Below are 22,850 nucleotides of genomic sequence, written 5' to 3' on the forward strand. Positions count from 1 at the left end.
TGGCCATTACCAACATGGACGACTGGTGTTCCACACCAGAGGTCAATTCCTCACTGGTCAGGTCTGACCACAAGCTAATCATCCTAGACATCCACATCCTGCCCCCACCCCCACCCCCATTAGGGAAATTATCGTAAAAAATTTCTCCAAAGCCAACTTCACGGTTCTTAAGATAGAAGTGGCAAACTTCACAACACCCACGCAGACGGACAATAGAGGTACAACTGCTGACTCCTACACAAATGCACTTTATAAGCACTTACATGAGTGCATGGATCATGCTATCCCTAGCAAAACCAAGATGCTATCCTCCGAAAAATAAAAGCCAGTCTGGTGGTCCCCTGCCATAAACAAACTTTACAACAGAAGAAAGTGTTGCAAAAAAGAGTAAAATTCCATTACTGGAGGAACTCCCTGGTCAGCCTCAGTAAGAAGCTGAGATCCCTCATAAAATCCTCCAAAGCTAGTTATGAAAACAAAATCACCACTGATTCTAAAGACAACCACAAAGCATTCTATAGCTATGTCAAGAATCTCAATGGCAACACTCAGATCTGCTCTGAGATACAGCACAATGGCACTAAATATACAGAACCAACTGATATTGCCAACATCCTGACAGATAGGTTCAGTGCCAACTTTACCCTCCTCTCAACCGCTAAAGGACTCATCTCTATACTGGAAGAATGCAAAGTTCCTGTAATCACAGCTGCACAGGTAAAAGAATCTCTCCAAAGACAAGAACACAGCATCCATGGGACTTGAACACATCCCAGGCTGCATTCTACATGAACTGCAGAATGAAGTGGCACCCCACCTAAGCACCATGCTCAATCATAGCCTCACCTCAGGCTTTGTGCCCACTGAATGGTGCAGAGCGACGGTTATCCCACTCCACAAAAGGGGAGCCACCACGGACCACAGGAACTACAGCCCCATTAACCTAACAAGCCTGGTCTGCAAGGCCATGGAACATATCATCATGGATCTTATACACAAAGACATTGGTAATCTCCAAACTCTGGACCCCACCCAGTTCGGGTTTATAAAAGGCAGATCATGTCTCCTAAACCTGACACACTTCTTTGAAGCAGTCAACAAAGCCGTAAACGAGGGTAAGGTGGTTCACACAGCCTAGCTAGATCTCGCCAAGGCTTTTGACACCTTCCCCAACTCTGGAATTATGGATAAACTCACTAAACTAGATATAGATCCCTATGTCACACGATGGGTTGCCAATTAGCTCATGGACAGAACCCACACTGTGAAAGTAGCAGACTCCAAGTCCGACGTCAGACCAGTGCCATGTGGAGTACCACAGGGTTCAGTCCTGGGTCCCCTCCTGTTTGGTATCTACTTTTTTGAAATACAGGCTAACACAGAAGGTCTTTGGCTAATGACGTTTGCAGATGACTGCAAATTAGGAGCCATAATCGAAACTCCTAACAATGTGGACATCCTACAAAAGGGCCTCACAGAGACAGAGGCCTGGTGTCAAAGCCATGGCCTCAAGCTCAATGCCTAAAAGTGCATTTTCATTCCCTTTGTTAAAAACTCTGTACCCATGAGCTACCACATAGGTGGTAGTCTACTTAACACCTAAAGTGTGATAAGAGACCTTGGGACCCAGGTGGACAGTTGTCTCTCCTTTGATAATCACATCACCAAAGTAGTCAGGAAATCCTTCTATGTGGCACACCTCATCACAAAAGGTTTCTCATCCAGGAAAAAAGAGGTCATTGTTCCCCTCTACTCGTCACTCATTAGACCCATTATAGAGTACAACACCCCTTTTGTTATGTACCTCACAAGACATCTACAACAATTGGAAAGGCTGCAGAAATACCTCACAGAGAGGATTACCGGCCTTCACACAGATGCCCTATGCAGACAGTCTCAAAAAGTTCCAGCTTTACTCCGTCACATATCGCCTACTCAGAGGCAATCTCTGGCTAACATACAAAGCTGTGTCAAACCCAGAGCTGTCAAACATGCTCCACTTAAAGAAATCCCAATCCCTCCGAGCTATACGCTCTAGGGACCTACACCTTTTCACCACAATAAACAGAACATGCTGGAGGGATAGATTCCTGTCTCAGAGACTTCCCATACTCTGGAACAAACTACCTATCTATATCAAACAAAGCTCCTCATTAGCACTCTCCAAGAAAATTCTTAATGATTGGATGGAGAATAGGAAATTCACTCCGGGGATCTCCTCTATGGCTCTGCTCAACAGGGGCACAGGAAAATAATTTTCTTGGGTGGCGAAAGCCAGGGTACATTTTTGGCTAGGCTTATATAGGGCCTAGGGCCAACAGCCTAGTACCTACCTATGAACCTGTGAACTACCATGTATAGGAAGAGCATGGCTCACAACAGCAGAATGCATTGCTTATGAAAGTGGTGCAAAAAAAATAAAGGTATCTAAACAACAAATTCATTTTTCTAGAAACAGCTGATAAATGAAATAATCTCAGGAGAAAGTTTGAGAGAATATTCAAAGGATATTGTTAAGACAAGATGTTCAAGCAAGGTTTCCAATTACAGTGGTTTAAAACAGTGTTATAAATAACAGTGTATAGAAATGAAAGAAATCGTATTACAGACAAGAATACTCTCCTTCTACCAACAGGTATTTTATCACTTTACAAAACAACCAAATTATCTTTATTCCTTAGTGTAATTACTATTCTTTCATATGCACATTCTGTATTTGAATTTTTTCCACTAAGTAATGCAAGCTGCATATTTCAAAAAATTATTTCAACAAAATGTTAAGATCCATTTTATGTTTTCTGCAACCCCCTCCATCCCTTTATTTCAGTTTCCATAAACTAAAAGTTATTAAAGAAAAGATGCCCAGGTAGGAAGACAGAGTGAAATAGCATGCTATAAAGTGCCCTCAACTAATGCAGCCCCAATAACTTAAAAGGCTATACTACCAAAGTAAAACAGATTGAGTAGCATACTGCACTGAAATAAGGGGTGGTATTCAAAATCATGCCTTAAAGTAGCGCAACTAACCCAAATCAGACAATATAGCAAGTTGTACTACTCTGAATTAATGGGATTAAAAGTAATGCACAACCTGCATGACACTGAATCACATCACTACTTAAATTACATGACAATGAATTGTTCATGAGTGGTTTCAATTACTGCTCAGATGAGCATCCTAACATCATGTTTAAATAACCACCAGTTAAAGACAAAGGCACCCCCCACCCCAGATATGCAGAAAAAGACACAAAGAAATGCATAGCTGCACAGTCACACAGCCACATATATGCACAAAGATAAATGCAAATCAAGTGCCAGTGCACAAAGCATCCACAATGCTGCCCAACTATGTCAGCCACAGATCACTTTAATAAGTGGGCATTGAGCATGCATACAAACATTAAGCATTTATGGACATACAATTACACTGACCATTCACACATTTCTGATTACTACTAACATTGCACTGCTTACCTGGACTAGTAAATCTGAGCAGGGTGAAGAGGTGTTGTGTCACCCTGCTCTGATTCTTCCATTCAAATGTATAGATGAAAATCAGTCAATAACAGTGTACATTTATGCATTTGCTATCCTGCATGGAGCTATTGGTGAACAGATATCTATGAATTTTCATATCATGGAAAAAAACTTTGCAAAACAGTGCACCAGAATGCATGATGGCCTGATTTCCAACTGGCTATGCCCACAGACTAACACATTTACATACAGCTCCATAAAACCTCAATGATCAGTGCAGCAGAGCTACATTATGGATCAGAGAGGTTCATTGCTTCATAAGCAAATACTAGGGCTAGCTGCCATTTTAAGCCTAGTCAATTTCCCTTCTGTGAGAACCAAACTTAGTACCTTTTGTTTGTAAGGCAAACACCTTAACCATTACACCAACCTCTCAACCCTCTTGTTTATGAATCAAGAACTGCTTGTGCAGTACACAGAACTACCTGTGTGGCTTTATGAGATATGCAAAATGTTTATGAAATCCAGGGAAGGCCTTATGTCATTGGGTATTGTCAGAAATTGAAGCAATACAAACCTTTATGGAAACACCAAGGTAGAATAATCACACAAAGTTCAACTACATACAACCGCATGCAGCAAGAACACAAAACAGGAAGAAAGTGAACAGAAGACATACTCAAAAGAGAATAAAGGACACTGAAGTAATGATTTAAAATTTACTATTGCAATCAGCCAAAAGTAAAGGCATTAATCTCTAACATGAGGGAAGATGCTAAGCAGAGCATAAGAAAAATTAAATATTTAAAATGTAGGTGTCTAATATATTTAAAAAAATGGCAGAAATCAATAGTTGGCCCTTGTTATTTTCATTATTTGTTACCCTCTTTACCCTGAACAACAACAATCTGACAGCAACAGTGTGACACCACCGGAGTAAAAACATTGGTCTCACTCATGTGTCAGCCCTGCTATGCTACTGGTTTTCAGGGCACTGTATGTCCAGAAATGGCATTCCAGGAAACCCTACACTTTTTGGATTTGCAGATAAATCATGGTAAAAATTTGTGCTGTTCTTTCCCTACAGTCAAAACATAGCATAAGTGGTTCAATATCTTCATGTGCCTAGTTGTCTGTTAGCCATGCACCATTGAAGTCTGTATCACTGTAAGGAATTAATATTTGTAGAAAAATGATTCATCCTAAACACGAGGTTGTACATGATAGCCCCTCTGAATAATCATCTACTGTCTGTTTATTCCAGAATGAATTGAACCTAAACCAACCAGGGAAAAACATTGAAAAGTATCTGTTAATCTCCTATTATATCCCTAAGAAGGAATACCACAGCAACTTCTTTATATGTACAAAATTAACAGTATTGTACAATTTTCACTCACAAGTTAGCTACTCTGCTTAGAATACAACTCCCTAATGCAGCATCTCTCCCAGCAACAGGAAGTGAAGCAACAAGTGTCTTTCTGTTCTTAATAACTCCAAGTGCTAGAGTCAAAAACAGCACTTTAATCATGTGTACTGCTTTCTTAGCCCTGAGAGGTCTTACTTCTGCCCCAGTAAACGTGTTTTGAGTATGTCCTTCGTCATGTCAGAATACTACGTTCAGGACACAATGGGTTATCTCATGCCAGAGGGAGGGCCAAGCATTAACCATCCAACCTAATGCTACTATAAATATATTATTGAAAAGTACAGCACAGAAATACTGTCTATGATTGCTGAGAAATATGGCTGAAATGTTTATACATTCAGCTGAGTTGACGGGTGCAGAGACAATGTGCTGATATGCTATACCAAGCAGACACAAATTCAGGTTGGACAATGATTACACTCCTTGGGTAGAACTCCCTAAAAAAGAAGCATGCTTCTCTCACTGCTGCACTACCAGTTTGCAGTAGCTGAAAGTAACCACTCTATGTCATAGATCTTGCAAGAGGGATATGTACACTAGATTGATGCATGTCTATCAACCAGCATTACTGAAATTAAGCAAAATCCCCCACCATGTGAGGCCATTGCCTTACTATTTATTAAGTGCAAACTGAATGAGATTCAAACCGGTCAATCTCTACTTCACTAGAAGATCTCCTTTACAGGATATCAATTCTGGTACAGCTTCCATTTGCACATGGCAGTAATTACTTTTCTATTGCAGTTTCTTTCTTGTGATTGGTTGTGTGACCATAGAGCTAGTGTGTATAAGGAAGATGGTGTAGGAAGAAATAGGAGGCTTATCCCAATGCAAAAAATGCCCCCTTCCCTGATCTTTTGAGCTGAATCGTCAACCATCTTGTTTTCTCCAGTTGAAGCTTCAAGTGAAGAAGACTGAATGAAACAGAGGAAAGCTCCTGAAGTGCTCCTTGTAAATGAAACTAAGGTATAATTTCCACCCAATAGCAATTTTTGTCTGTCCTGAAATTGAAGAGTCACTGAGCACGCCAAGGAAGGATGATCATAATACATCTGTCAAACTTAAATTAGGCATCAGCTTTGGACTAACAGGGAAAACAAGAATGACCCAAGGCTCACATTAGCTACAAAAGTCAGGTAATAACTTAGAAGGGAAACTGCAGGTGCTAGAGGCAAAAAAAAAATAAAATAAAAAAAAAATTAATAAATAAAACATTCATGGACTAAACATATACCCTAAGTGTTCATCAGGCATTGATAAGTCACACACACACACACACACACACACACACACACACACACACACACACACACACACACACACCTTAACTTGCAGATGAAAATGCAACTCAAGTAAAGAAAACCTGAGTATTCTTCAGTCTCAAACATGGCTAACCTACATTCAGTGAATTGTGATGTGACGACACATTGTCAAATGCTCTTATCAAAACATGTTTAGGAGAACTGTCTTGACAAAACTGTCATGGCCCTATATGATTTGCACTGTGTATCAATTAAACAAATATAAAAGCAATTACATGTGCACCGGAAACATTAAAACAACACCAACAGGAAAAAAAAAACTTGACAGATAATGGCTTTTAACTTCCCAAAGCTTTAGGGGATGAAGGTTCAATGAAACAAAGGAGTAGGCCCAGCTCCAAAAGAATTAATTAATAGCTGTGTGATACATGGGCTGAATTATTAATTCATTTACAAATAGAATAATTATGAGTTTCAAAAATGATAACTATTAAGTAATTAAGAGACCACAAGAGTGGGCCTATATTAGAACACTGAAGTTTCAGAACTTCGAATGTTCTAATATCGAACCCTATTCAGTGAACGCTGAAAATAGCGAAGCTACATACAACCAAATTTTTTCCCAGGGAAAGAATTTGGTTGTCCGTTTCTGTCCCTTCGCTACTTTCAGGGCTGTGCTGGAACATTACGGGTCAGGTTCAGTTAAGTGTGCGATTGTGTGGACGTGAGGGTTAGGGTTAGGGTTAGGGCGCGGGTCAGATATGTGTGCGATTGTGTGGACCTGAGGGTTAGGGTGGGGTAGATGAGTTAGGGCACGGGTGAGGTGAGTGTGCGATAGTGACGGACCTTAGGGTTAGGGTTTGGGTTAAGGTAAGTGGATAGTTAGTGGTGTATGTACAGTTTAGTGTAGGGTTAGATGTAAGATTTTAGGTGTATGTGTGTGGATTGCTGTTTGTTTGGTGCGCTTGTGTTGTGTGTATCTGATTCGGAACAGCAAATTTTTTCTCTAGGAAAAAATTTGCTGTTCTGAATGTTCGATGTTGTCAGCGTTCGTTGAATTGGGTTCGATATTAGAACATTCGAAGTTCTGAAACTTCAATGTTCTAATACAGACCCCACAAGAGCTGCACAAAGGTTTCCAGCTTATATGACAAAGTACCTACCCTGAATTCAAATGCATAATACCAACTTAAAAAGTTCAGCAAAGCAAACAAGAAATTTTATCTTACCTTGCCAAAATCCCGAACATCAAACAAATCAAATGGATCAAAGAGCTCACTGTTCCGTAATCCAAACTTATCATGGCAGACTTTTAGAAAGGTGCGTATGTTCTTTAAGCATAGAAACTGTAGTGATAAAAAAATTGAGAGAGTTAAAATAGAATACATCTTCTAATAAACTATTGCAACACTAATTTTATACACAAAACACAAGGTACAGAAAAAGTACACTTTTAGGATTACCTAGACAAAAAAAAACAACACCAGTAGCAACGGACTTATCAATGCACTCTAAACAGAATTTAACTCCTACTAATCTGACTTAACCTGATAAACTTTTGATTCAAATGATATGAAATGTTGTACTGTAAAAGTAATCCTCGACTGCACTGAAAAAGTGTTTATTTTTTAATAACTGGACTTAAAGATGCAAATATAATATAACATAAAGCACACTTAATCCTATCTTCATTGCCTATGTTACGAGCCTATAACCTCCCCTTTGATCCTTTGATCACATGACAGCTAACTCATTCACATCTGCCTGAAGTTGCACTATTGAAGTATGAGGTAACTTGTGTGCTGGCAGATTTCACAGTGATGACCAGAAGCAGCAAAAGAAAAAATCTTAAATGTATGAGAGACTCATTAAAATGATCAAGTAAATGAGTGCCTTGTTTTCCTTCTTTGTGAAAAGTTCTTTCTATATGCATACATGGCTTAATCGTACCAGAATGAACGCAACAGATTCAGACATATGGCTAAAAAGTGATGATCACAGTCCAACAGTCACACACACATAAATCACTCATTTGGTTCTGAAAAATCCTCTCTACTACATGAAGATGTTGATTTTTCTCCATTACCCAATGGAGTTTGAAAGATTTATTCAATCATTTATTATGCTCTGTAGTTAGCAAGCAGATTGCTGCATTTGAATTAACTTTTGTTTTCACTTTCATTTTTAAGTTTCAAGTGTGATGCATTTTATTTTAAGCTATTAAAACTGTACAAATAGCATTATTATCAGTAAGAATAGTACTTTGTGGTGATGATAGTCAATGCATTCATGGTCTTTCCATAAATACTGTCATATTATTAACTCATAAAAACCAAGAATTAAATTTTTTGTTAAACTTTCACAATGTGTCATATCTTGGAAAATGGATAATATATACATACATACATATATAGTTATTCCCTTTGGTTAGCCAGAATATAAGCCTTCACATGACAGCAAGAAATTCATATGAAGACAAACGCTTACTTGTATATTTAGCAATATAAATAACTCTGAATACCTCTCAAGATGTGCAATTTAAACTACAACTATCAAAGTTTTATTCATCATCATCTAAGGTTTCATCTGGAGCCATATAGCTGTTTGTAAGTCACTTTTTGTTGAAATATTAAGTATATACTGAAATATTACTCAATTGCTTAATTATTAACAAACTAGCAATATCTCAAGTACAGTGTGATATAAATGGACATTGACAATGTATTTTCCAGTCTCTCATCATGGTATTTTACACCATACCCCTCAACAGCATATAGGTCTCTCAGTTATGAAAGTACGATCATAAATATGAAAATATGAATAACTGGCAAACAGTGATTAATTTCTCTACTACAGGACACATCCTAGATTAACAGCCTTAGTGTCATTTTATTAATAAATCTTTGTCCTTTTTAGCAATGTCTATTATTAATGGGCAAGTGACTTAGTTAAAGAAGCCAAATCCAAACAGGATCGGGATGCCATAAGGAGCTATGGGTGTTAAGTGAAAGTAAACAAAATGGCACAACAGACTTGACTGAGTTCAGTCTATAATGCTCATGCAAAGGAACAATCAAAAATGTTTCCTAAGTAACCTCATATTTACTGCAGTAAAACAGTGTGACTTAGAACACCATACAGTGGGCTGGCATTAAGGAAAAGGGGGACAAACTAGGCAACTGCTCATGGAACTAACCTTCTAGGGGCCCATATTTACTAAGAATAATGCAATTACTTGGAAACATTAACATTTCAGTTTCTGAGGTACCACGAGCTTTAGCACAAGTCTTTTTCCCCTGCAGCTTGAGGTTTTGGTTACCTCAGAAATGTAAATAAGAATTGTTGAAAGACAGTGTAAAATCTGTCCACCACATTTTTCTGTTCATTTTGAATTATAGAATGATCCAAACAGTCTGTATCCACAAAGTAGTTTGTAACCGTTACTAAAAAGGATGAGAATAATTAAAAAGCTGGCCATCCATTACCATGAAAAGAGTCGCTAGAAGAAGTTAAAACTGTCAAGTACATCAGGACAAATCATAACAGAAATGTGCCAAAAAATGTATACTAAGACATGAAAAATGTTACCAGCTACAGTCAGTATTTTCCTCTGTAACCTTTAATATTTACTGAAACATGTATGGTACACAAGGTGCACTATACTGCTATAGTGATGACTTCTGTATAAGCTTTTAAGATTATCATGACTACAAGTAACTAAACTGAAACCTAGACAAAATTACCATTGCTCCTGAAAGGTCAGACACTTTACACTGTTCACTAAGACAATGCACTGAGAAAATGGAAACTGCTATTAAAAGTTTCTTTACAGTGTCTTCTCTCATGAGAGATGTGCATGTTTCTTCTTAAAAATATGTTTCAGGGCAAAGGAACTAAGGTATTGGGAGCAAGCATTTAGAGAAGGAAAGATAACAGAATGAGAACAGGGGAAGAAGACATTAGGACTGCAGGCTAGTGATGGCCTTCCCTAGCAGGGATTGATATCAGGGTACAGACAAAGAGAAAAGGATAGGAGAATCCTAAATGAAAGACCTGCACTGGTTGAATTTTTTAATTGAATCTAGAACAGAAGCTGCTGTTAAAAGGTAATTAGTAGGGTATATGAAATATTGCACGATAATTACAGAAATCAATCAGAAGAGGTCAAAAAAGATTGGGAAGAGAGATCAGATATGCAATTCAGAAAGTAGCAATGTGAGGGCATATGTATAACTTCCAAATATGCAACACTGTCTAGAAGATTTAGGATTTTTGCTTGGAAGTGTCTGCACAGGTGTGTTTATAAATTATACCTCAAGCAGACTCCAAAGAATTTTTCCCCAGGCAAATGTTGGGAGTTATGATGGGGAAGAAGAGTAACTAGGAACACATGTTTTGGGAGTGTAATGAGTTGGCAGACTTTAAAAATCCCCTAAAGAGTATTTTGTCAGGAATACTGCGTGAGGAAATGAGTGTAACTAAGGACTTTTTTTTTTTTTTTCTTAGAGCTGGGATACAGGATCTGAATTGCCTAGGCATACAAGGCCCCTTTTAAGGTTTAATTCTAGTGGCAAAAACACAATTACTAGAAAATAGAAATCAAAATGTAAGACAACTATACTTGAAGTAGTGAATATTGCAACAGAGATGAAAGAACATGAAGTGGGATCTTTAGGAAAGGGTAGGAGTAAATTACATATAAAAATGGAAATTGTGGGAACAACACTTACAGAAAATGTTTTGAAGGAGCAATGAGGTTTGAGAGAAGAAATGAATTGAAAAAAAATATGTAATGTTGCTTAGATTTTACATCACATTTGTTATTTTTTTAATCACCTTTATTAAAATTACCATGCATGACATAGGCAATCATACATTTATTTAAATGAAAATAAACCATAGCGACCCAACCACAGCTGTAAATATTATACATTACAAACCATGCAGACAACTGTAGCTTTTAATATATCCAGTCATTGGCAGTCAACCATTGCATAACTCATTCAGATCTTGCCATCTTTTAAACCTTGTTCCTCCTTTGCATGTATTGCACCCATATTTCCCACTTTTTCCTTTGTAATTTGCTCTTACCTTTTTCTAAATATCACAGTTCCAGTTGTTTTATCTCCATTACTATCTTCACTACTTCTAGTAAAGTTGGTTTAGACTTTGATATCCAATTTCTAGTAATTGCTTTATAGCAGCCATCATAATTAGACTCAGCAAGCCTTATTACGTTTAAGCAATTCCAGTTCTCATAGCTCAAAAAAAAATAATTTCCCTAGTTATGCCAATTTGCTCACAAGTGATAATTTAATAAAGGTGTTTAAAATATATATATATATATATATATATATATATATATATATATATATATATATATGTTTTGATACACTGTCTCTTAAATACATAATGGCACAGAAGTCTTTAATAATGCATGTCCTACAAGGCATATTCTCTAACTATAGACAACCAGTCAATCAGCCTGATCAGAACACAAAAATAAGAAAAGAGACTATATAAGTTGGTATCCCACAAGTAATTTCTTACCGTAATGTGTGTGTTAAAAGCTCTTATGTTGCCCTGAAGTTCAAGTTTTTTTCTAGAGATAAGTTATTGAACTGTCCTGAATTATTCATGGTTCTAAAACTAAAAGGTCACTTCTGAGCAGATGGCATGTTAAAATGTAGTTAAGCTACAGTTCATAGGAGATTACCATGCTAATGGCTTAAGATTCCTTACAAGCCTAGCCATTACTACCTGAACTTTACCCGATTTTCAAACCTCAAGGGCTAGAGGATGTCTTGGGTTTGTGCCTATGCCTTTGAGTATTTTACAGACAGCTCATGTCCATAAGGGACAAGGGCATCACCCCCAGAGTGAATCTATGATCCCCCATCTATTGATTCAATCCGTGTTTGAAAAGGGTCAGGGAAAGACTCTGCTTTATGTGAATAGAAAGCATGTTCCAGAGAAGGAGACAATCTCTGAGACACATATGTCCCTCTAACATGCTTTGTTTGTGTCACAGACCAGGTTTAGACCCCCAGATTGAGTGACCTTCATGCAGTTAGTCTTGTGAATGTGTAACAGTTCCATTTGTAAGTGCCTTGTAGGTCAGGCATAGATCATCCCTTAACAGTTGTTAGGAGGCAGGGTTAAGGGATAGTCCTTTAGTCTATCCTCATCAGACATGTAGTTTACACCTTGTATTTTTTTTGTAAGGAATCACTGGGGCCACTCTGTTGATTTAAGTACATGCCAAAAGGTGCACTGTACTCAATTACTGGTCTAATGAGGGCTGAGAACAGTGTAATTATAAATTCCTCGGATCTGGACATCATGCCTATGGGCGGTGCAGTGGTGCAGCGGTTAACATTGTCACCTCATAGCAAGAGGTTCACCGGTTCGATTCTCGGCTGGGGTGCCTTCTGTGTGGAGTTTGCATGTTCTCCCTGTGTTCGCGTGGGTTTCCTCCGGGTACTCCAGTTTCCTCCCACATTCCAAAGACATGCATCTGGAGCATTTCTCCCCGGGCCTCCGCTGAAAACAGGCTCTGTGGAACCTAGTCGGACTTTCCCGGTCGACAAATGATAAGTAAAAAATAAAATAAATAAAAATGCCTTTACTTATAAGCTGTGCCACGCAGGACTTCCTCACCACTGTGGACACATGACTACCAAAGTTCAGGCTACTATATATGTGCACCTAGATCTCTTACTTCCGAGCCCACTCTTAGGGGTGTGCTATTAATGTTGTAATTTGCAGGGGTATTTGACTTCCCAAAGGTATGACTATGCATGTTTTTGCATTTAGTTTTAGGCCATGGCTCTGCAACCAATCATTTGTCTAAGTCAGACCCTTGTGAAAGATATCGGCATGACAGGGAGATTCATTGATTACTCCCAACTTTAGTCATCAGCAAACTTAGTCAGCCAAAGGCCTTCTACATTAACCCTGACTTCAGAAAAAGAACATTCTGAACAGGAGAGGTCCCAGCAATATGCCCTGTGGCATACCACTAGTAACTGGCCATATGCTAGATCTGGATTCATCCACTCTAACAACATGTGTCCTAGCCATGAGCCATTTGGCTAGCTATCTGGTGACACAGGGATTTATACTCAGTTTTGTGAGTTTATCTATAATACCATATGAGAAAATGTCAAATGCCTTTGTCAGGTTAAAGTAGGCAGTATGCACGGTCCATGGCCCTAGTGACTTTCTCAAAGAAGCCCACCAGATTAAGCAAGCAAAACCACCCCCTGACAAAGCCAAACTGGGTAGGTCCAGTGTTTGGAGGTTTTCTATGTCATTATTTGTCAAGTCCATAATTATTCTTTCCATGGTCTTCCATACAAGACTAGTAAAACTTATGGGTCAGTAATTGCCCAGGCCTGTTGATGGTCATCCTTTATGTAGAGAGATGACTGTTGCTGTCCTCCACTCCACAGGAATGAAAGCCGAGATCATAGTGAGCATCCTTGAATATTTTTAAGACCCATAAAAGCCATGGTTTTAGTGTTAGAGAGTGCAGTAGCGACTTGTCCTTTAGTGACATCTGGTAGAGGAATGGTGGAGGATATTTCTTGAGGGGTAACCAGAGGTGATGGGGAGGTGAAATTTGAGCTGAATTTATCTGACAACAGATTTGCTAGTCTTCTGGCTGAGTATAGGTAATGCTGTCTACAACTAATTCCACACATTGTTGTGTGTTGCACTTCAGATTACAGACATAGCTGAAAAATGCGTTATGGTTATCCTCAGCTTAAGAGGCTGTTATTGCATCAAAATTTGCTTTTGAAGACTTCACTAGTCCCCTGATTTGCTTGTTTAGACTAATGAATGAGTTTTTGCTCTGTTGTACACATTCTCTCTCTTACTACCAGACAGGATTTTCTTTTTGTTACACAATTTATTTATACCAGGGGTCCACCAGGTTGGCTTGTTTTTGTGGTTTGTCATAGGCTTGTTTCAGACTGCTACTGCTGTTTCTATGCAGTTGTTTATATGGCCATACAGGGTTTTTGTGTAGGCTTCTGTGTTTTCGGGATTTGGGAGAGGTTGGAAACTAGCTATGCTATTACTTATTAGGAGGTGATTTGCCTTAGAAAAGTTCTTAAAGGTTTTGAAGTTAGGTGCTGTTTCTAGTTTTATATTTATTTCAAGGGATACTACTTTGCGATCTGATCTAACTAATGAGGACCTCACACTCATGGTGAGGGGGGGGATGCAAAACTCTCCCATTTGTGAGTACCAGGTCTAGGACATCTGTAGCCTTAGAGGGTTTGCTCCAGGACATTTGCATTGACAAAGTCTAGAAATCTTTGAGCCTACATGTTAGTGGTTATGTACACTTCCCAGTTACTGGAGGGGTAGCTGAAATCACCCATGAGTATGGTATTGGGGAGAATGGTAAGTGGTTCATGTGAATTCAGGAATGATGCATACGTTTCCTGGCTCATGGTGGGGAACCTATAGCTAGCAAGGATATGGTAATGGATTTTTCCTATGATTAGTTGGACATGAGTAGCTCAAGCATGTCATATTGTTTGACCAGTCTCAAGATTTGCATATACTTTATGTAGATGAATACGCCTCCACCTTTTGTCCTTTCATGTATAGTGGGTGATCAGGACATGTGAAAGATATTATATAACCACACACTGCCAGAGTGTTTTCCTTGGCTTTGAATCATGTTCAGGAACTGCACAGACATCATCCCTCACCAGGGAGAGGGGTGCTTCCAAGGAGTGTAGTTTCTTGTTGAGACTCCCAGGATTGAGTAATTAATACCTTTAAGCTTATCCTGAGTAGATTTTGCTATGTTGGAAGGTTTGTCTTTTTGGCAATGCCTAAAAAGGCACTAAAGGGGAGGATAATGTTTCAGCCATTATCCAAAAGCCTAGTAATGACAGGTGAAGACCATCTCTGGCAAATAAGCGTGGCCTATCAACCACGTCCTCCCAGGCTGACAAATATTGGACCCCTTTGTAATGACACCAGTAGCTAAGCCAATTACTAAAGTCAATCATTTTCTGTTGATATTGTGGCATCATCCTTAAAAGGTGGTAGAATGCTGCTCAGTGCTAGGCTCACACCTGCCTGTGACACATTCTGAGAATTCAATCATGTCTTTCTTCATGTAGTCCAAGGGAGTACTTCTCAGGTCATTTACACTCACATGGACTATGACTGTATCATACTGGTACTTGTGGTTTAGTGAGTTGAGTGCTTGCATGACATGGCAAATTCTGGCCCATGGCAACTAACTGTAACCATTTCCTTATCCAGCCCGGTGAGAGGAACACCACTATGTCTCACTATGGAGTCTCCTATGACCAAAATACTGGGTTGTGTGGTGTTGCACCTTCTAACACACAATGAGATGTGATTTTATGTGTTGTGGTGGGAGTTGTTTTGCCTGTGTGCAGGCAAATTTTCTGAGGACTGCACTTGAGAGGCCTTTGAGGTTTGGGTAAGTTACATGTGAGCAACTCCACATGTGTGGGTCTATCTGTCTGGTCCTTTGCATGTGCAGCGAGTGTTGTGTGTATGTCGCTGACAACCTGTTTTACATTTTTTTGTATCTGTATGTGAGAGTCTTTCCTCCAGTGACACTGTGCAACTCTCTCTCACATACTGCATTCATCTGTTTAATTAAGTCATTGCCAGTGTACATAAAACAATTCCTACATTGCCCTCAGGACACCTATGTCTACCAAGCTAGATGCAGAGATTGCAGGAAAATGCATATCCATGGTTGTAAGTCCTTGATATGTGCTTTACAAGGAAAGAACATGGGATGGGGTGTTTTAGAACTGGCCGAGGAATGGCTGCTTACTTAGTGCAATCTACAGCTAACCTATCTAGCAATGCTGCCCAGCACGTAAACCAGTTTCTCTTTAAGCAGTGATAATTCTGATTGCTGTAATAATCTACAGTTAACTACATGCAGCAATGCTACTCAGTGTGCAAACTAGTTATTCCTTGAGTAGCACAGGACTATGAAAACTTTCAGGGGTAGTTTTTATAGAGAAAGAACAACTTCTAGTGATTGTATATATATACAGGGCAACACTAACCATTGCTGTGCAAAGCAAATGCGAGCCTTGTTTAAATTCACAAAACAAGTTTTAAACTTGTATAGATAGGTATATGCCCATAGGCCAATCAGGTAAACACACAATATGCCTTCCATCAGCAATTCCCAGCTCAGATAGGTGAAATCAGCAGTCTCCTGTCACAACAGTACAGACTTTGACTGGTTTGGAGCCCAAGTGCTAGGGAACCACAAAAATAGATGCCAAAGAGCACTGGCAAGAGTAGATACAGTATATATGAACTACTACAAATGCAGAACAGCAGCCTTACAACACTGGAAAAATGCAACTTAAAACTCGAAGCAAGTGCAAGAAAATAAAAAAAATAGTATAGAAATCTTTGAGAATGCTATGAAAACACACAATACAAATGTAAAGTAATACTTATTTTCATTTTATTGTCAAGGATGGCTTCAGATGCAAACAAAATCTCTGAAACTCTCTGATGTCATTGCCAAACTATAAGCAACTGTACTGAGCCAAGACTTGCGCAAAAGCGAGGCTTATGTACAAGCAGAAAAAAAAACAAGCTTTAAACTAGGTATGCCCACAGGCCAATCAGGTAGGCACACAATAATAAAGGCAATATTGGAGCTCTTTCAGAAACTTTAACTTAATGTGTTAGTGGGACTTGGGACAGATACAAAATGCAACTTTAAGTAGGCAAAAGATAAGCAGAATATAAAAGCAGTGAAGCACAAACTAGAGCAAAGATAATTCTCTCACTATTGACCTTCTACAACAGTTTAGGGCACCAGACCATGCAGAAATTTAGAAGTAATAATGTTTATTGAAAAAAATGCAATAATGAATGACTAAGGCTCAAAATTTCACAGAAGTTCACAGTTCTGCCTTAACTGTGAATTAAAATACAAGAGTATGTGCTAGCAGGTTTAAAGTACAAACGGATAGCTTTTATAAGTAATTCTACTTGTAGAAATAGAAGTGAAGAATAATGCAGAAACACAAGCTTCCTACAGCTGTAAATAAAAATACAATTGTTAGATCCCAGAACAAGCTTAAACATGTAAACTGATGGAAAAGAGCAGAAAAGTACAAAGAATTATTACCACATTGGTCACCAAGTGCAAAACAAATATTTAAACAAAACTGAAATAATTAAAGTAATTGAATTCTCTTTCCTATTTTTTTTTTTTTGAAAAAGTTATTTACTCACAATTCCACACCTCTCCAAGTCTTGGATAAAACACCTCCCTTCAGCCAGTTTCACACATTTGCCTTAAACCAATACGTAGTAACAACTGCCCATCCCCAAGTGCACTGCCATAATAGTGCATAGCAGAGAGCCCTCATATCTGCCAAACTAAGGTCTCTTACATATCTACAAAACTAATACAAAACTTGGACATAGGGTATCCAATATATTCCTAAGAAAAACACCCAAACTTGCATTACATTCACTTAACAAAAAACAACACAGTAATATTCAAAAATCTCTTCACAAGATATGCCTCTACCTGAGCAAACTCTGCTATCAGAAGTTCTCTTTACAACTATCTGTGAACTAAATCAGAAGATTTACTGCACCCAAACACACACACATTTTATATATATATATATATATATATATATATATATATATATATATATATATATATATAAACAGAGAGATGTAGTATCCAACAATGAATGCTTAATGTCAACAGCAAAATGCAGATGCGCCTTTGCACATCCTTCAAGATTTAACCTTGAACATACAAAGTAAAACAAAATGCTTTTGTAGGAAGCCAAGCCCTCTGCATCCACCACACCCCCAGTTAACTATACATTCCAACTCTAAGATCACACAATTTCTCGAGAAAGAACATATTCCCCAACCCTGGGGATAATCAATCTTGCATATCTGTCAGCTATCTTCTGTGTCAACCGAAGCATGATTGATATTTCGATGTTCTATATTTCAGATGACTTGTGTGTGTGTGTGTGTGTGTGTGTGTGTGTGTGTGTGTGTGTGTGTGTAGCAATAACCTACGCCTGGGTGTGGGTAATGCTGGATTTACCCATGGTTGGCATGGTTTGGTCACGAGGGTGAAGCCCGAGTGGCCAAACAAAGCCAACCGTGAGTAAATCCAGCATTACCCACACCCAGAAGTGCGTTATTGCTACTATACGACATTATTTAAGAAAAAAAATAATTACTTTTCTTAAATAATGGCATTGTATAATGCCTCTTTGCTGCCCTTCTTTCTGGTATTCTGCGGCAGTTCTGATGTACTGCGCATGCGTATGCCTACGCAGTACATCAGAGCTGTGGGCAAAAGCAAAGGAGAAAGGAAGATCTCCATTGCTTTTTACTGTTTTTCTATGTTACATGGGTTTAACATAGCGAGACAGGTTTAAAAAAAGCAACGGAGATCTCCGTTGCTTATTTTAAAGCTGTCTCGCTATGCTAAACCCATTTAATATAGCGAGACAAGTTAAAAAAAAAAGCAATGGAGAAAGCAAGATCTCCGTTGCTTTTTACACACTGTCTCGCTATGTTAAAGGAGTTTAACATAGATAGACAGCTTTAAAAAAAGCAACGGAGATCTCCGTTGCTTTTTTTAAACCTGTCTCGCTATGTTAAACTCCTTTAACATAGCGAGACAGTGTTTTAAAAAAGACTTATACTAATGGAAAATGTCCGGGCGACCGGACATTTTCCATTAGTATAAGTCGATTTACAACGTGCACGCTGACCAATCAGCGTGCACGTTTTGGAATATTAATGGGGGGTCATGGTATAATATACATTTTAGATAAATATATATATATACACACACACACACACACACACAAACTCTTTATAACTTTGTAAACATTCATCCCATTCACCCTCTCAGCCAGTGCCTACATCATCTTTACATGTCATGTTTACTTTCCATAGAAACATTACTGCTTTTTCTAGCATCCCTTTATTTTTCTCTATACTCAGAAATACATAATCTTGCATCTTACCACTTCAAGCAAAGCCTGGGCACAAACTCCTATCTTGTGTATAAACCCAACTGATTATACCTTTCCAGTTTCTTAAAGGCTATTTTTTCTACCGTTCTCTAATCTCTATTAATAGCTGTGCAGAATTTTCCCATAACAAGTAGAACTCTTTGATGCACGTGCTTCAAGTGCTGTTATAAACCTATATTTCCAAAGCATATAATGTGCAATATTCTATGTTATCTATAGACACACACAATGCATATTTTCAATTTCAGTACTGTTGCACACTCAGTCTACATAGCCATTTACAACTATCTTTATTATAAAATTTAGTTCTGCATTTGCAGCTTTGTTAACATCCTAATTATTACTTATGTTTCTCTACTGCCATTCTTCTATACCCCTAAGATACTAATTTTTTTTTTCCTAACTCTGAATACCTTCATGGGGGCACACATGCTGAAAGTGATCTTGTTTCCTAGAAAGCTATACCTTGCCTTTTCTTCTATCATCAGAACACAGTCCCATTTACTTAGAATGCAAGAAGTGAGAAATGCCATCAAGTCTCAGAACACTCAGTAAAAATGGCTGTGACTACTTTGCAATGGTGCTTACTTACAAATACAACTAAATGTCAATTCCTATGTAAATCATTGGATAGCAAATTGGCTTACAGAGTTCAGCAAGTTAGGGTTGGCAGCTTTAACATCTCTAAAAGATCGGTCACTAGTGGTGTACCCCAAGGGTTCAGTCCTTGGGCCATTTCTCTTTGGCATTTACTTCTTGAAGGTAAAAGCTAATGTCAAAGGGTAGTGGCTGACCAAGCTTGCAAATCTGGTGCCATCGTAAACTTGACAAACAAAATAAAGTTAGCCTTCAAACTGAAGTCCAAAAGTAAAATCAAAAACGTAAAAATCTAAACAAGTGGTTCAAACTATCAGAACGTTTTATTTATTGAAAAACAAAAATATCCACAGCAAAACTTTCAGCTAAAACCCTTTCTCAATACAATAAAAAGTAATCACTGGCAATCTTTTAAGTAGATTCCAGAATAAAAGACACATTGTTAATGTTAACAAATAAAATGCAACCATTAAATAAAAGAATACAAAATGTCAGTAAAGCATAAAAAGATATAAGTATATGAGAGACAGTGTAACTCAATTCGAAGTTCTTCACTGTCTCAGAATGGGTTTAATGCTAACAGATGTATTGCAAACCATTTTTTTCATTGCCATTCAACTACATAACCCATTTTTACTCCCTTAATTCTGTATCCAATGTAATACCACCACCCCTAACATTACAGAATATTTTCTGAATCACTGTAAATTTAAAGGCATCTTCACACTCTGTTTCTTAAGTATTTGTAACCATTTGTCTTCTGTACCTCAGACAGATGTTCAGGCATTCCCCTCTCTCAATTTTCTATTGCTTTTCCCTATACACAAAAACTAGGGTAAACATCACATACTGCTTGATAGACTGTATTTTCTGTTGAAATCATAGGATTTCTGTTGCTGAATGGAAAAAAAAATCAGTTCCCTTTGTAACGGACTTTCAAAAGGAACAGTCGTAAAAAGGTACTCTACCCATTGCATTTAAATCACTTTCATAAACCATGTTTACCCTTTAAAACATAACATCAGTTTTAACTTGCTGCACCTCCTATAACTAAAATCATAACACTCATTTAGCCACTTTTATATATCAGCAAATGATCTTACTATAGGCCAGTTTCTTTCTATAACCTAATCTGGTAACTCCTATTATATTTTGCAATACAGTGCACAGTATTACACCTGGATTAATACAATGCCAGCATGTAGAAGGAAATTATGGTTTAGCTTTAAGCTCATGCGCATTTTCAGGTCTACATTAAAAGACCTAAGAGGTGTTTCAGCGAACACCTCTTGGTCAACACGTAATGAGCGAACACACTAAAGCACAAACACTCAAAACAGTGGTTTCTTTCCCTGGGAAAGAAATCGCTTGGCCATCCCCATGTGTTTGCCCCTTTCCTCACTGTAGTGTGATCTCAGAGTTGGTATACTTAGGGGGGTGTGAGGGGTACAGTCCCCCATGTTGTTATGTTTTAAAGTGTGTGTGTGTGTGTGTGTGTGTGTGTGTGTGTGTGTGTGTGTGTGCATGTGTGTTTGTGCTAGCGGTTTCTTTCCCAGGGAAAGAAACCACTGTTTTGAGCATTCGCTCATTACATGTCGACCAAGAGGTGTTCACTGAAACACCTCTTCAGTCTTTTAATATAGACTCGCATTTTCAATATTCTATTTCATTGTAAGCAACATATTTGTACCATATGCATTTTCTGAAACCTCAACTAACATAGCATTGATTTCACTTATACAGTCATCTTCCTTTGTAGTCTATTCATTCTTAAAAACTGGCTCTTGACTATCACTTTTAAAGGTATAACTAGAATTAATACTTTGTCTACATAAAAAAATGATCCACTTGCACATCCTTCATATAGATTTTGGTCATACAGTTACCTTCATCTAACTCTACAGTGATATCTGAAAAGCTGACTTCTGTAAATCAAAATTTTAACTTAAAAAACAAAAATTCAGTGCAGTTATTAAAAAGTCAACACAGTTGATCAGGGTCTCTGTATAACCTGCCCAGATTAAAAAATGTACCGTCTTCAAAATTATTACATAACAAAATAAAATCTTTATATATGGATGTATCACAACAAATATTACTTTTTTCCTATTTACATAACGCTATACTAGCATATGGATTAGCAACAGGCACACCCATCACAAAATCACAAAACTGGAAGACTGATAATAAAGTTCTTCATTAACAATGAATACTTAGTCAACAGTACATCCAAAAATATACATTGTTTTTGTGATGCTGGATGTCATATCACTATATTTGCAGAACTATTCCCTTACAGCTTGTACACCAAATTCATTTGGTATAAATGTAAACAGATAATATTTTAAGTGTCCAAATCCAAATCTTGATTATTTTTGCCATCTTGCTATGAATACAACATATGCAAAAAATCATTTGTATCCTTAAAACAAGTCATTATGTTCACAAAAACTAGTTTTGACGACATTCTAAAATACATTAATATAGGCTCAGTAATCCACGCATTCACAGATATAATGGGTTTCATTCATGGATGCTGGGTATCCTTGTGAAATGTAGGAAGTCCCTATAATAAGGGATGTTTTGATAAAGTAACATACAAATAGTTATAGGCATCCAATGAAATATCATCCTGCAACTGTAAATCATGTAATACATTTTTACTTTATGAATAACTATCTACAAAGACACTAGTGATTTTAAAAAAGAACCAGATGAACTGAATACTTCCTTCACAGCTGAAATACAATTGCACCGATTCATTAGAAATGCTCTCCTTTTGTCAAATAGCTTAATAGTTCAGTGTTATCCTGTAACTTGTGCAAAGCATCCCTTTCTAATTTAGATAATTTATACCATTTTGGAGCACTACCTACCTATATTATAACACCTCATTAATGTAATTCTCACATATATTATAAAAAGATGTAACTACTGGTCAATTTATAGGCATAAATACACTGGATCTTTTCACATTCTGCAGTGTACATACAGCTTGATCTTTAAACAGCA

General features: G+C 37.8%; 1 protein-coding gene across 1 annotated transcript in view; it reads right to left on the reverse strand.

The window, feature by feature from the left end:
• VAV2 (vav guanine nucleotide exchange factor 2) overlaps positions 1 to 22,850 on the reverse strand; it is a 3,316,635-nt gene that overhangs the window by 2,427,742 nt on the left and 866,043 nt on the right. The window contains exon 2 of the mRNA XM_044058536.1: positions 7,401 to 7,517. Coding sequence (XP_043914471.1) covers positions 7,401 to 7,517 — 117 coding nt within the window. The remainder of the gene's footprint in view (positions 1 to 7,400; positions 7,518 to 22,850) is intronic.

This window comes from Protopterus annectens, chromosome 16.part0, assembly GCF_019279795.1.
Source record: "Protopterus annectens isolate FY-2018-M chromosome 16.part0, PAN1.0, whole genome shotgun sequence".
NCBI classification, from domain to species: domain Eukaryota; kingdom Metazoa; phylum Chordata; order Ceratodontiformes; family Protopteridae; genus Protopterus; species Protopterus annectens.